This window comes from Ambystoma mexicanum, chromosome 1q (assembly GCF_040938575.1).
Source record: "Ambystoma mexicanum isolate Mex_15411 chromosome 1q, UKY_AmexF1_1, whole genome shotgun sequence".
NCBI lineage: Eukaryota > Metazoa > Chordata > Amphibia > Caudata > Ambystomatidae > Ambystoma > Ambystoma mexicanum.
The window spans coordinates 646,793,896-646,807,467 of NC_090922.1; the positions used below are offsets into that span (position 1 = coordinate 646,793,896).

At 46.1% G+C, this 13,572-nt stretch overlaps 1 protein-coding gene across 1 annotated transcript in view; it reads right to left on the reverse strand.

Moving 5' to 3' along the window:
• The window catches only part of NR5A2 (nuclear receptor subfamily 5 group A member 2), a 198,127-nt gene that overhangs the window by 173,918 nt on the left and 10,637 nt on the right, over positions 1 to 13,572 (reverse strand). The window contains exons 4-5 of the mRNA XM_069641231.1: positions 9,626 to 9,767; positions 1,308 to 1,954 (exon numbers count right to left, since the gene is read on the reverse strand). Of these exons, the coding sequence (XP_069497332.1) occupies positions 1,308 to 1,954; positions 9,626 to 9,767 (789 nt within the window). The remainder of the gene's footprint in view (positions 1 to 1,307; positions 1,955 to 9,625; positions 9,768 to 13,572) is intronic.

The following is a 13,572-nucleotide window of genomic DNA, read 5'->3' on the forward strand; positions in this document are numbered from 1 at the left end:
TGCAACAGGTAGCTATGGACTATGGCCGTGGAATGACTTTGATGGGTCTGGTTCATTATTAAACCACGATAAGGGACACAGTGAGGTATTATTTAGGCCTCCTGCTGCGAGAAGTAGCCTTATAAAACTCAACGAACCATGCTACCGTTTACACCCTTGTTATATAATGGCTTTGAAAAATGTATGTATTTCTATAGGTTTCAGACTTGTAATTAAACTGTAACTCATAGGAAAAAAAATGAAATGTACTAATGTCAATACTTTGGAAAAGTCTGCTGATGATAAAGTAACAGAAGCCAGATATAAAAGATATTAAAGATATTCACGTGTTGTTTATAACAAACATGTGTGCTCATTTTCTATTGTCAAATATTTACTTGGATTCGGTGTTCGAAAGAGACCAGTGAATACAGATAATAACCCTACTCTGCAATCATACCACAAACAGTTGTAGTGCTGTAAAAACTCCTCTATGGCGAAAGGTAAAAAGCATTCTTAAGTGTAGACATACAATAATTAGATGTGGGCATGCCCCTCGGTTTCCTTTTATTGTTTTTATTGCCCCAAAATTATATTGCGAGAAAACCTATAGCTCTTGTCTCAAATATGCACTGAAACTTCATTGCATGGGAAACAATTTTCCGCCTATAACAAGCCAATCTAAAGTATGAAATATCTGTACAATCTAGAGTGGGCCATGCACAAAAGTGATACCACCATCATTGAACGATTTAGCCCTGCCTCACGCTCATTAGTGAGAATTAAGATGATGTTATACTGTATTTTGCCATCATTTCCAAAATATTTACAGCAACACTTTTCAACATTAAAATCGTTCATTGTGACGCACGAGATGTCCTCAATATACCGCCTTTCCACATTTGTACATGTGCGATGTTATGATCAATTTTCCATCGTGCATCTCTACCACTAGCACTGACAGGCCTTCTATAAAGGGTGCAAGTAGTTTCATTATCAAGGAAACACATGATTAAGCTGCTCAATAATGTTCTATGGGACTCATAAGCTACTGTTAGTTCAAAAAGACACTGTGCTGTGCAGCACCCAACTACAGATAGTGCTTCTTTTTATAGGAGAAACTTGCATTAATACAGGTGACCGAATTGCACAGCAGACTTTTGTTTATTGCCTTCAACATTCCAACAATCTGTTATCTGCAGGAGGGCCGTAGTATATGAATATTGTCGAAACAATTCTATGTACAAGGCTAGGTTACAACCCTTGGATCCTTAGTTCTCTGACCTAAAGTGTTATGTGACTTGAACATGTATAAATAAAGGACCTACCTTAAGTTCTCTGAAGAAGATGCTGCTGCGGGCCCATTCCACGATGGAGAAAAGTGTCTGGTCTGCCATTTTGCACATGAGTCCAAAGGTATTGAGCTTCTCGTGTTTGTTTCTGTTGGCCTGCTCTTGCTGCAGGTAGGTAAGGATCTTAGCTTGGACTTGAGGCTCGTCTGGTTCGCACTTCAAAAGTTCCAATATCAGGTGTGGGGTGCTCGCCGGGGAGCTAGTCTGATATGAATCCATGTAGGAATAGCCCATTATAGACTCGGGGGAACTAGTGTAGGGGTCGGGGTACTCAGACTTGATTGCACGGCTTTGGAAGTGGCCATAAGTCTGGTAGCCTTGCAGGCTGCCATGGGGTGGCATTGTCATGCTGATCGGTGAGGTCACAAAGAGGCTCCGATCGTAGTCTGTTGGGGGCAAGGCAGGGTGGCTCAGAGGTAGGCCTTTGGAGGCAGAGTGTATGTTCTGTATGGCCGAGGAAATCGTCAAGTCCGTGGGCATTGCCTGTATCACCTGAGTCATGGCTTCCAATTTAAGTCCATTGGCTCGGATGAGGGCTTTCTTTTGCTGTTTCAATGCTCTGTCCCTTTTGTACATTGGTCCAAACTTGTTTCTGCCCCCACGCATTCGATCTGCCCTCACCGCTGTTGAGGAAAATATCAAAGAGGAACTCTGTTACAATTCTACAATTTGAAGTTTCTTTGATGAGATAAGTCCTACGTAAAATTTAAGAAAGTTCTTACCAGACAGAGATGTAAAGAATTTGCAATGGTGAATATTGCAAGAAATAATGCGATTGAGATGTCTATGTGGATAATTAGTCTTTGCATTTTTGTTCTCATAACATAAATATTTTTAAAAAATCTATGGTTAGACTTTTTCATTTAAAGGAAATAAATTCCCCATCATCTTTTTGGAGTAAACTAGCAACACAGTTCTAACAACTATTGCTATGATTTTGGATAAGATCCTGCGCTGGAAGGGTTTAATTTTCTATAAAAGTAACTGTACTCATGTAATGTTATGTACTTATTCGTGAATTGAATGGGGCAGGTTGTAGGCGTCTCTTTCCTGCTTTTCATTACATTTGGCACACATCTATATGTGGTCGAACTGCAATCGCAACAAGTTTCATTCAGAAAGCCACCCGATAATAAATATTTCCTGATTGTTGCACCATTGACTGATATTGCCATTAGAAGTAATCAAAACCAATCCAGTTCCACATCTGCTGTGTGGTCAATTTTAATGATGTTTGTCACAGTAGCCTCGGTAACCGTGTTGCACACCTATCGAGCCAGCGAGTAATTTTACTCAATGCACACCGTGCCCAGTGGCAAGCAGCAGGGAACAGTAGTTGTTACCTGCAAGGCTGCAGAGATTCCTCCTAGAGGACACCCGTGGCTTGTCTCATTTTAGAGAATGGTATAAAAGTCACATTTGATCATGAATCACTGGATCAGGACCAGCCTGGGGTAGCGGAAGTGACATCACATGACCCTTGACCTCTGATGGCATCACAGGGAGTGATGACATGTGACCCTGGACCCAAGTGACATTACAGAAAGTGATGGCACTCCACCTTTCACCCCTTGACAAAAACAGGAAGTGGCATCACAAAGCATTGTTCCTCAGCAAACTAAGAACAATATGGTTACGATATCACTGTAACATGATGTATATTTCATACAAGAATGCATCACCATGTGTAGCTTTAATATCAGTGTGTACAGGCCCATATTAACAAATCACTGTGAAATTAACAAGACGAAAACACAACAACCTGGACTATTGTACATCACTCAGGCTAAACTGTAAACAAACAGACCATCTCGAAGAGGCCTACCTCCCCATAAAAGCAGACATCCAGTGCCTGCCAAGTGTCTGGCCACAGACTGGAAACAGCAACTGAACAACACAAGTCCAACCAGAAAAACAATGGTCCGGAGGGTTGCCCAACGCTGTGCCAGTGGTGATGAATGATTTGAAACCTTCAAGCCATCACCTTTCTTTTTTGCTTAATTGGTAAGCAACCCACAGTTTCTTTTGCTAGATGGGAGATAGTGGGGAAGGATGAGCTGCAGGTCACAGCAATTGCATGTTTTCTTTTTTTAAATGTAAACAGCAGCAGCAGCTCCATGACATCACCACTAGAAAAGGCCTGTTCTATTATTTTCTTTGATCCTTTATATCTTGCTTAATGCCAGCCTCTTCCAACTTCTAAGCACTGGAACTGAACCCATGTTGCACTGAATCCTCTTGTTTCCAAAGCAAGTATGTTGCCCCTGGGCTATCCTTCCAAATATATATATTTTTTTGCTTGAGGAAGCAACAGATGGTTTACTTCGAAGGCGGAGGGCAACTTCATGTACATTATCTCACTGTGCGTCTATCTACAGTGTGCTTGTGATGCCCGAATGGCGGACCTGGGTCAGATCACACAGTTCCCAGGCAGGATTGGTGGCAGAATCCACTGGGGCACGCCCCTCTCATCACAGGCACAGTGGCTCATTGATGTGCAAAGCAGACAACGAGAAACACTGATGAGATTTGCATTCATGCAGTGCTGTCACTGAGTACTGCAGGCTGCTCCCATTCCCAGCTAGCCAGACCTATCCCCCATTCCCTTCCTGTTGCTAGAGCACTGGGTATGAGCTGCACAGACAGCCCCACCTCTGAACCCATTCAGGCATTCTTCACTAATTGGCTGCCAACCTGAAAGTCATGGCGGTTTCATGTTTTTTCCTGCATCCCTGTTATTTCTCCAGCTAACGACATCAAGATTCCGGGTGAAAATATCTGTGGCACGTGTAGCTGCATTTACAACCACCTTTTTCAGGTGCAACACAGACATCTGCTCTTGGCACTTCCTCTTATTCCAGTGGCCCAGGGTCACAAGGACAGGTCTAGGGGTAGCACAGGGGAAGCCAGAAGTAGCAGCTGCTACCCCTAGCTACCCCCAAATGATGTCCCTGATCAGGACAGAACATATCACAGGGGCTTTCACAATTGGATACTTGTGTGTTGCACTGAAAAATACGAACTTCCAGTTCAGACAAGACAGATATCCAGAAGGGTGGGAAGAAACGAGAAGAATGAGAGAGAGCGTGAGATAAACAGAGAAGAGGGAGAGAGAGAGAGAAACAGGTGTGAAACAAAACAGAGACATTTAGAAAGAGGGACAAGAAAAAGGAAGAAAGTAGTGATGTGCAGAAAAAAGACAAATGGTGATGGGAGAAAAAAGATTATTTGTTTGTTTGTTTATTTTATTTATAGAGCGCTCCGGACCCGGGAGTAAAAGGGCGCTTAGGACAGGTTACAAAAAGATAAAGAAAAGAGAGCTAGGAATAGGAGGGACAGAGAGAGCAGGGCAAGAGAGGGGGTAAGAGGGAAGGGAGAGAGACAGAGATAGACAGAGAGAGAGAAGGGTGGGGAGGGAGGAAGGGAGGGAGAGAGACAGGGGTGGATTGTGGCCTCCTCAAAGATGGTTTCATATGCTCAGACCAAAGGCAAATTTACAACTCTTGGAAAAGCGCACGTTCTGCCTTTGTGTAGTCACTGATGATCTGGTGCCAGCCTCGTGGTCTCATTGCAACACTTTAAAGCTCCTAGTCAGAACGTAAATCGAAGATATGATTTTAGATGGACTCCCCTTAAGTGTGTATACTGCAGCAATAATGTGTGCAGCTCAGTGGCATCCAACACTGCGTAAGTGCCAGCGGGAGTGCAGTTTTGCCCAGTCCGTCTCCCCATATGCCTGCTCCCCTGTCAGGCTAGTGACGACAGCAATAAATGGTCCCTGTAAATGGGGTGTGGACTTGTTTGCATTTTTATTCTTCTCAAATGTCCTCTTGAAGAAAACGACCGTTTTCATTCATAAGGCAACCAAGTCCTCCTATCACCCAAATGAACAGCCGCACAACTGAGTTCCACGAAAGGGACGAAAAGGCATTGCTCGTCTACTTTTCTCTCTGTCGATAAGTTTGTCCAACTTGTAGCTGGGAACTTGCACACTGGCATGGGCATATATTGGCATCCACCCTTCACAAAAACAGGGCCTCAAGTCCATTGAACACAACATTGCAAAAACAATGGCACACCATTGTGCTGCAGCTTGTACATGACTCGACCACGCCCACAAGGTGCACAATGGAATGCGCCCACAAAATATGAAAGACATTTGGGAACCTTTCCTCAAATACCTAAATAGCCATCGCTCTTGGTTGTTGAACTTCCTTGGTTTCCTACCTGTGAACGATGCTTAGTAGTCCTCTTTCATTGTTCACCTTGTAGGCGGGGTGTGGTTGACTCATACACACGCGCCATGAGTTGGCCATCTCCTGAGTAGTTAGAACCCCACGAAAGTGAATGATGTTGCCGAATCTAAGGATGCAGTAACGATGACCTATCCTGCTGACGTTCCAGAGTGTCTTCAATGAAGCTCTGTGGGGCATGCATCTGTTGCCATTATGTTTGCAAGGCTCCTGTAAGTGCCAAGGATGAGTATGCGCCTTCTTTTTGCATAGACTTGCATACTAGCCTGGCAGTTAACGGGTTGCGGTAAACTGAATAAGCTGCACAACAATTCAAACAGATTGTGGTGTTCTGGGATCCATTCTACGAGATTCTATGGTCAATGCCCATTCCTGACCCTATGTTCTTTTCCCTTCCAGCTTCCCACCCACGCCAACACCGCTCACCCTCTCCTCCCCCGCCCCGCTTGCAATCTTGCAACTTGCAAGTGACTCTGCTCTGGATGTAGCGCCCTATAAGAATCTGATTGAAGAAATATGTTAGCCCACAATAGCACATGATATTAGACACGTGAGCATTCAAACATAACACAGCGCCTACACACAATACAACACATGCAATTAGTGCTGCGTTGTCAATATCTGATCAAACCTGGGTCATCGTCTGTTACACACCAGTGATAATATGTATCTCTCCAGAGAAATTCAGACCAATAATTATTGATATGAAATCACAGGCCTGATTTATTCTTTGCATGAATAATGGTAAGTCAGCGCATCACTGGCAATAACACGCTCTGCGAGAAGAAATACCTGATTGCATTTTGGACGTGTGAAATAATATTCTCTTGGTGATGTGCTGACTCACAGTTAACATGTATAATTCAGAATCCAATATGCCCACTCGCGCGTATCTTTCTCTGCAGTACACTTGTTTGTCATCAATGCAAAATGATGTGTAATCCCTGCCACGGTGAAAAGAACTATGTCTTTCTGTGCCTTTGGGCGAACCATCGTTTTTAGAATGTGGTTAGTTGCAGGCAACCCATTTTTGTGTTTGGAACGTTTCTGAGACCATCATGGCGTCTAAATGCAGAACGCAGCCTTTGAAGTGGTGCCTGAAAAAGACTTGAAGACAGGTGTGGACTGGAAACCAAAAGAGGCCCTGGAAATAATGTTCAAAGTACTCCCATATTACACATTTCCAGCAAGCCCAAGCCTTTTCCTATGAGAACATTTGGACATGAAATAGGTTACCACACAAAAGAGGGCCATGGTGCAGAGGACTACCATGAAATTTTAGAGTTCCCTATAGACCAGTCCACACCTTCTTTAAGAAATCTGAGCAATGTCCCGAATTCCGTATATGCCGGTCCACACCTGCTTGAAGAAGTCTAAGGTGTTACATCTCGCAATATGTCTGGGCCTTTGCTGTATGCTCTTAAGTCTGAAACCTGCGTCTTTCTAGTGGAGAAGAGCAGCTTCCCCAGAAATGATCCGGGAAATTGTGGGGGTCTGTAGTCTAAAGGTTCCGTGATCCATAATATTTCATGGGTCACTTGGGGGGTGAAACCCCCATCCCCTGTCCCTGAGAGTGCTCCCCATGGTCTTCCTCACTCTACCCAGCCACCTAGCATTCAAAGAAAGTTTTGCACCTTTAATCTTTTGCCATCGTTGTTAAAAGAAAACAGATTTAACGCCCTAATGCAGGGGCACGGCGGGCCCCAATAGGGCACTGCAGAATATTATACGGCCATTGGAGAATGGGAGTAGCCTTCCATCCCTCACAGGACCCTCATTGTCTACCCCTAGGTGACCTCAGCCTGTTCTGGGTGCTTCTCTGTAAAGGTTTGAAAGTTTTGTAAGAGATGAACCACTTGAAATGTGGGTGGTTGGAGTTATACCTTGACTAGTTGGCTGATGCTATTTTGTGGACAGGGTGCAGAGAAAGTCCCTAAAACCTCTGCATGTGTATTCTGTAGAATTGTATTGGGGTGACATAAATAGACCTCACATGCAGACATACTCTGAGGTGCATGCGCATGTTCAGAACCCGCTGGTGCCTAAAAGCATCAGTGTTCCCACAGCATGTCCAGCCAATTACCCCTCAGCAGCCTCCTCTTCTTCTGTAAGGGCCCTGGAAGTGGTCTAAGGGTGGAATTTCTTCCTTCTCCGTCCCCTTCCCTGATGCCTTCCCCGGGGACCTAGGTATCCCCTCCATGGCACACTGCTTCATAGGTGCGCTGCCCTACCCAACGTGCTTCCCTCTGTCCAGCCAATTACCCCTCAGCAGCCTCCTATTCTTCTCTAAGGGTACTGGAAATGGTCCACAGGTGGGGTTTCTTCCTTCTCTGTCACCTTCCCTGAGGCCTTCCCGGGCACGTAGGTATGCCCTGTGTGGCACACTGCCTAATAGGTGCGCTGCCCTACCCAACGTGCTTCCCTCTGTCCAGCCAATTACTCCTCAGCAACCTCCTATTCTTCTCTAAGGGTACTGGAAATGGTCTACGGGTGGGGTTTCTTCCTTCTCCATCCCCTTCCCTAATGCCTTCCCCGGGGACCTAGGTATCCTGTCCATGACACACTGCTTCATAGGTGCGCTGCCCTACCTAACGTGCTTCCCTCTGTCCAGCCAATTACCCCTCAGCAGCCTCCTATTCTTCTCTAAGGGTACTGGAAATGGTCTACGGGTGGGGTTTCTTCCTTCTCTGTCACCTTCCCTGAGGCCTTCCCGGGGACATAGGTATGCCCTGTGTGTCACACTGCCTCATAGGTGCGCTGCCCTACCCAGCGTGCTTCCCTCTGTCCAGCCAATTTCCCCTCAGCAGCCTCCTATTCTTCTCTAAGGGTACTGGAAATGGTCTAAGGGTGGGGTTTCTTCCTTCTCCGTCACCTTCCCTGAGGCCTTCCCGGGGACCTAGGTATCCCCTCCATGGCACACTGCTTCATAGGTGCGCTGCCCTACCCAACGTGCTTCCCTCTGTCCAGCCAATTACCCCTCAGCAGCCTCCTATTCTTCTCTAAGGGTACTGGAAATGGTCTAAGGGTGGGGTTTCTTCCTTCTCCGTCACCTTCCCTGAGGCCTTCCCGGGGACATAGGTATGCCCTGTGTGGCACACTGCTTCATAGGTGCACTGCCCTACCCAACGTGCTTCCCTCTGTCCAGCAAATTACCCCTCAGCAGCCTCCTATTCTACTCTAAGGGTACTGGAAATGGACTAAGGGTGGGGTTTATCCTTCTCCGTCACCTTCTCTGATGCCTTCCGCAGGGACCTAGGTGTGCCCTGTGTGGCACACTGCCTCATAGGTGTGCTGCCATACCCAGCGTGCTTCCCTCTCCTGGTAACTGGAATCTTCTGCGTGTTACCCTTCCCCATATTCACACCCCCTGTGCCTGTTCTGCGAGCTCCAAAGCCCCAGTATCCCACATGCACTGCACGACCCAGTCCCTGACATCCACTGCCCCACAATGACTTTCACTGGGCACTTACATCCTTTTTGATCCCAACATCCTTCACAGCCCTGTAACCCTCCCGCCCTTTCAACAGCCAGCAGTGGGGAGGTGCAGAAGGAACACCTTCCATGGGGGAGCTTCTTGCGTCCATGTGGGCCATGCTCCCTGAGTGTCTCCTGGTAGAATTGGGGATCAAGAGTCAGTCTCATTCATGGGCTCCTTACCCCCACATTCTCTTAGCTCTCTCAAAGAGCTCAGCGGGTGGCTTCCACGAGGCAGGGTCCTGGGTGGGAATAGAGAAATCTTCCTACACATACCCTACTTCCACGGCATGGCGCGCAGCAGCGTCCCCTCCGCGACTATCCGTACCCTGCTAGCCCTAGTCAGCAGTTCCCTCCTACATGTGCTGAAGTGGAAAGATAATGACATGGGGAATGTGTGTCATTGGATTTGAAGGGGCTACATAGGGAGGGGAGAAGCCAACGTAAGGAAGCGCCATCACAGCCTCATTGCATTCGATGGTGTATCTACATGGACATGGCGTGTTGTGAAGAACCACAACATTGTGTTAGCCACGTGTGGCGGCGGAGTCCGCACATACGTCTTACCTTCCAACTTCATTCCAACTGTTAGGCATTTCTGAAAGCGACAGTAAGGGCAGCGTTTCCTCTGCGTCTTGTCGATTGGGCAGCTCTGGTTCTCTATGCACGTGTACCTTTTGTTGTTCTGGACTGTTCTTTTGAAGAATCCCTGGGGGACAAATGGGAGAGGTGCACTCTTAGTTACAATGACAGAGGATGCAGAATGTTGATATCCCTGCGTCCCCCCCCCAACATGCATGCGTTCTGACCCCTTTCATGCAACTATTCAAGCGTTTGGGGGTTTTGACGCCCAGCTGCAGATGACCTGCTTCTTTTGATGCTCACATAAAGCTGATTCTTTCCAGTGATCCCCCAGCCCTGGATTCCACCCTCTCAGTCTCCTAAACTGCACAGCAATCGATGTGTTCAGACCTTCCAATCTCCTTTCACTTGTGGGAACTTACGACACGCGGGGCGGCATTACCTGAAGCCTGGTAGCCAGCACCACACAATCGAAGACCATGCTCTATCCTTGGCATAGTGGCAAACCCGCTCTTAGCACCAATGTGTGCAATCGAGTGGTCCGCACACCTGCCCCTGAAGAAACCATGGATGCACAGGTTTTCTTGCAGGCACCGTACACATTCCATTGAATTATTTTGGCGAAGAATCCTGCACTCTGCATGCGTAGAGTGCTGTGAGCGTGTGTGTGTGCTGTTCAACCACCAGTCTGCCACTTTCACAATGAAAAAGCATGCCATTCCTGACAGCCACGAAAGTCCATGTGATGCCACCTCTGGTGTCATAGGAAAAGGAACTCGCAATGAACATCAGGAGGAAGCAGTACCCCACAAAAACAGACACCGGCGTGTCTCAATTCCACAAGGCGGTTGCTGAACCCAAACCGAAGGGGATCTTTAGTGTTGATTATTAGGAAAGAGCATTCAGCTTGTGAAAGAAGTCCCTTGTTTTAAATGAAAGTATCATTTGAGAAGAAAATGTGTGCTAAACTGCGAGACAATTTTATTTTATGTGAAGACATTTTGAAATGTTGTTTCAATTTCTTGAAAAAAAGTAATCACTTTCATGATGTGTAATTCTATAAACTATTTATTTTACAAATTGTGTTTCTTTCCTGATCCTATTTATGTAAAGCTGCTGGAATCCATTTTTATTTATTGATGTATTCTTCTTATTATTTTTATGAATATTAATATTAATATTATTCTTATTAGTAATAGTAGTAGTAGTAGTAGTGGCAATATCAGCACTAGTAGTAGGATTTAGGTGATTTGACCGAATACATGTTTCGAAAGAGTGAAGTGACCACATTTCTTTTAGGGGCAGATCGCCCGCAGCTCCCCCTCCTTCCCCTACCTTTCTTAATATCCCATAAACGCCCCACATATATTTTATTGAAGAAAAAAAAATTGGTAAAAAAATATAAAACAAAATTTTCGGTCACGTCTTCCTTGAAAACATTGGTGTCGGTCACTTCTACGGAATTGCTAGTAGTAGTAGAAGTGGTACTAATGTTAACACTACTATATATGTAACAATGATAATAATACTAAAATAGCATCATCACGATAATGAATAATAATAATACAGTAGATTGTTTTTGTTGTTGATTACGATATTATCGATAATGAAGACTCCTAGCTTGCAAGTGATAGAACTAAGTAAGAGTATGTTTATAAAAGGCCAAATCGTGTCTCATGTCTTCCGTGGCAACTCATTTCCAGTGTCCTTTCTTATTTTGATTACTTTATATTTTTGGATGAAAGTGGAATTAGGAAATGCCAATATTTGTTGGCTGCTGGTGTGTCAAGTACACACTTGTTATTCTAGGGTGGCTGTTTTAAGGCTAGCCGAAGACCGGCCGGTAGCCCTTGGCATAAAGTCCACAATTACCGTTTAGGGGTGGGTGATATAGACTAGCCGAAGGTAGGTAAGTGGCCACTGTGTCAAGTGCACACTTGTTGTTTTGGGGTGGGTCCTCTAGGCTAGCCGAAGACAGGCCGGTAGCCTGTAGCATCAAGTCCACATTTGCCGTTATGGGGTGGGTGTTGTGGACTAGCCGAAACAGGCCAATGGCTGGTGTGGGGTGGGTGCTCTGGGCTAGCTGAATGAATTCCAGGAGCCGGTGTGTCCAGTCAACGCTTGCCATTTTGGGTTGGGTACTCTAGGCTAGACGAAGCCAGGTCGGTGGTGCTGTACACGTTTGCCCTGCATTTCCCTTTACAGTGATAATGTTGTGAGTCTCATTGGGAGAGGTTGGGGGTGTCTTTGTTGAACATGGGTCCCCAGCTATGCATTATTTGTTTTGGTTATGCCCACCGTATAATGGGGAACAGCTTTGGAGAATGTGGAACGTTGTTGTGCCCCACTGTGACGTCACAAGAGAAGAGAAAATAATTCCACTATTGTGACCTTTAGAAGTCACCACTCGAGCACCTCCTTCGCCAGCAGGGGCTCGCTGCTCCCCACTTTTCTGAACTGGGACCCCCCACGGACCCAATATTTTGTTTGCTTTGTGAGGAATGGAGTAAGTTGTACAGGAGAGCAATTGGGGATGCAAAGGGGGGGGGCGTGAGACTATCTTCAATTGTTTCTCGTGGGAGGGAGTGTGTGTTTGCATGGGTGCGTGCATAGGAGAAAACTCGTGCTTCACCCCCCTTCTCTGTGACGCACATAGGACGTTGGCACCCTCCCCACTGCAGAGAGCGCCTCCGTCACAACTGGAGAACGTGCAGATACGCCAAGTCCCACCACCAGCTCCTTCATAACAAGACATTGATCTTTGAAGCCGTAACTGGCCCATCTCTGGCCATTCATAATTTATCCGCCGTCTTCCCGTGTCGGAGGATTTCCCAGTACACAAGCAGCCTGCGTTCAGCACTCCGCTCAAGTGCTTACCCTTTTAAAAACACTGCGGCGTCTCGGGGCGCGAGGCAGACGTGGAGCATTTTCCTGTAAACCCTGCCGTACGGGGCCGTGTCAGAGGCCCATGGATGAATAAATCATACCGTGGCCCTGTCCTGCAGCTGCGTTTGGCCTACGTGTGTCGAACATCGGTCACCCGCCTTCAGTATGCACTATTTAGGAAGGTAGCGCAGAGGAGCTATGCTTCAACAAGTGCAACCCATCGAGTCCAACACATGCCACGGGCCTGATTTACAGACGCGTTTTTCAATGGGAATGTGCTATTGAAAAACGTGCCTGTAAATCAGGCCCCAAGACTCTTAATATATGTAATAGTTACAACATTAAAAAATAAAGATTCTGTCAGAAACAAAGATTCTGGCAGAAACATCCGTGGTGGCTGCCTGCTCTGTTGCCGACTACATGAGTTGAAAGAGCTGCAGTTTATGTACAATTATCTGCCCTTTAATCTGCTATTAAAATGTGAAATATACACACAGTAGCTTCTGTATTGTTGCTCTGAGTACAGGAATGACCACTTGCCATAATGCTGATCGCTATTATGAATGATGATGTCGTCGGGTGTATTTACTTAGTATGGGATTTTAAGAAAATATGTTGGTCCCTCGTAAAAGGCAGCCGTAAGCAAAGTCTGTGTTTTTCTAGCAATCAGAGGCCCTGCCAGTGTGAAACCACACAGCACAGCTGCACCACTGCCTCTGATCTTCGAATGACTTTATAAATTGGAGGGGAAATGGGTGTCAGGCCACAGTGACCACCTTCAGAGGCCTTTCAAATAGGCGATGGACTATCCAAGAATGCCTGCATTAGGCAGCATTGAGTATTTATCATGGACTTGACTGATTTTGAGAAACAATGGATTCAAAAACGTTTGGACTCACGGCATGTCCCTGAATCGACACTAAGGGTTTGACAATGACATGTGGGAATGCAACCACCCAACCCGGATCTTTCAACTTCATCAAGAGTGATGTGTTGACAACTGAAGGACGTCTCACACTTGCACTGCAGAGTGACACGACGTCAGG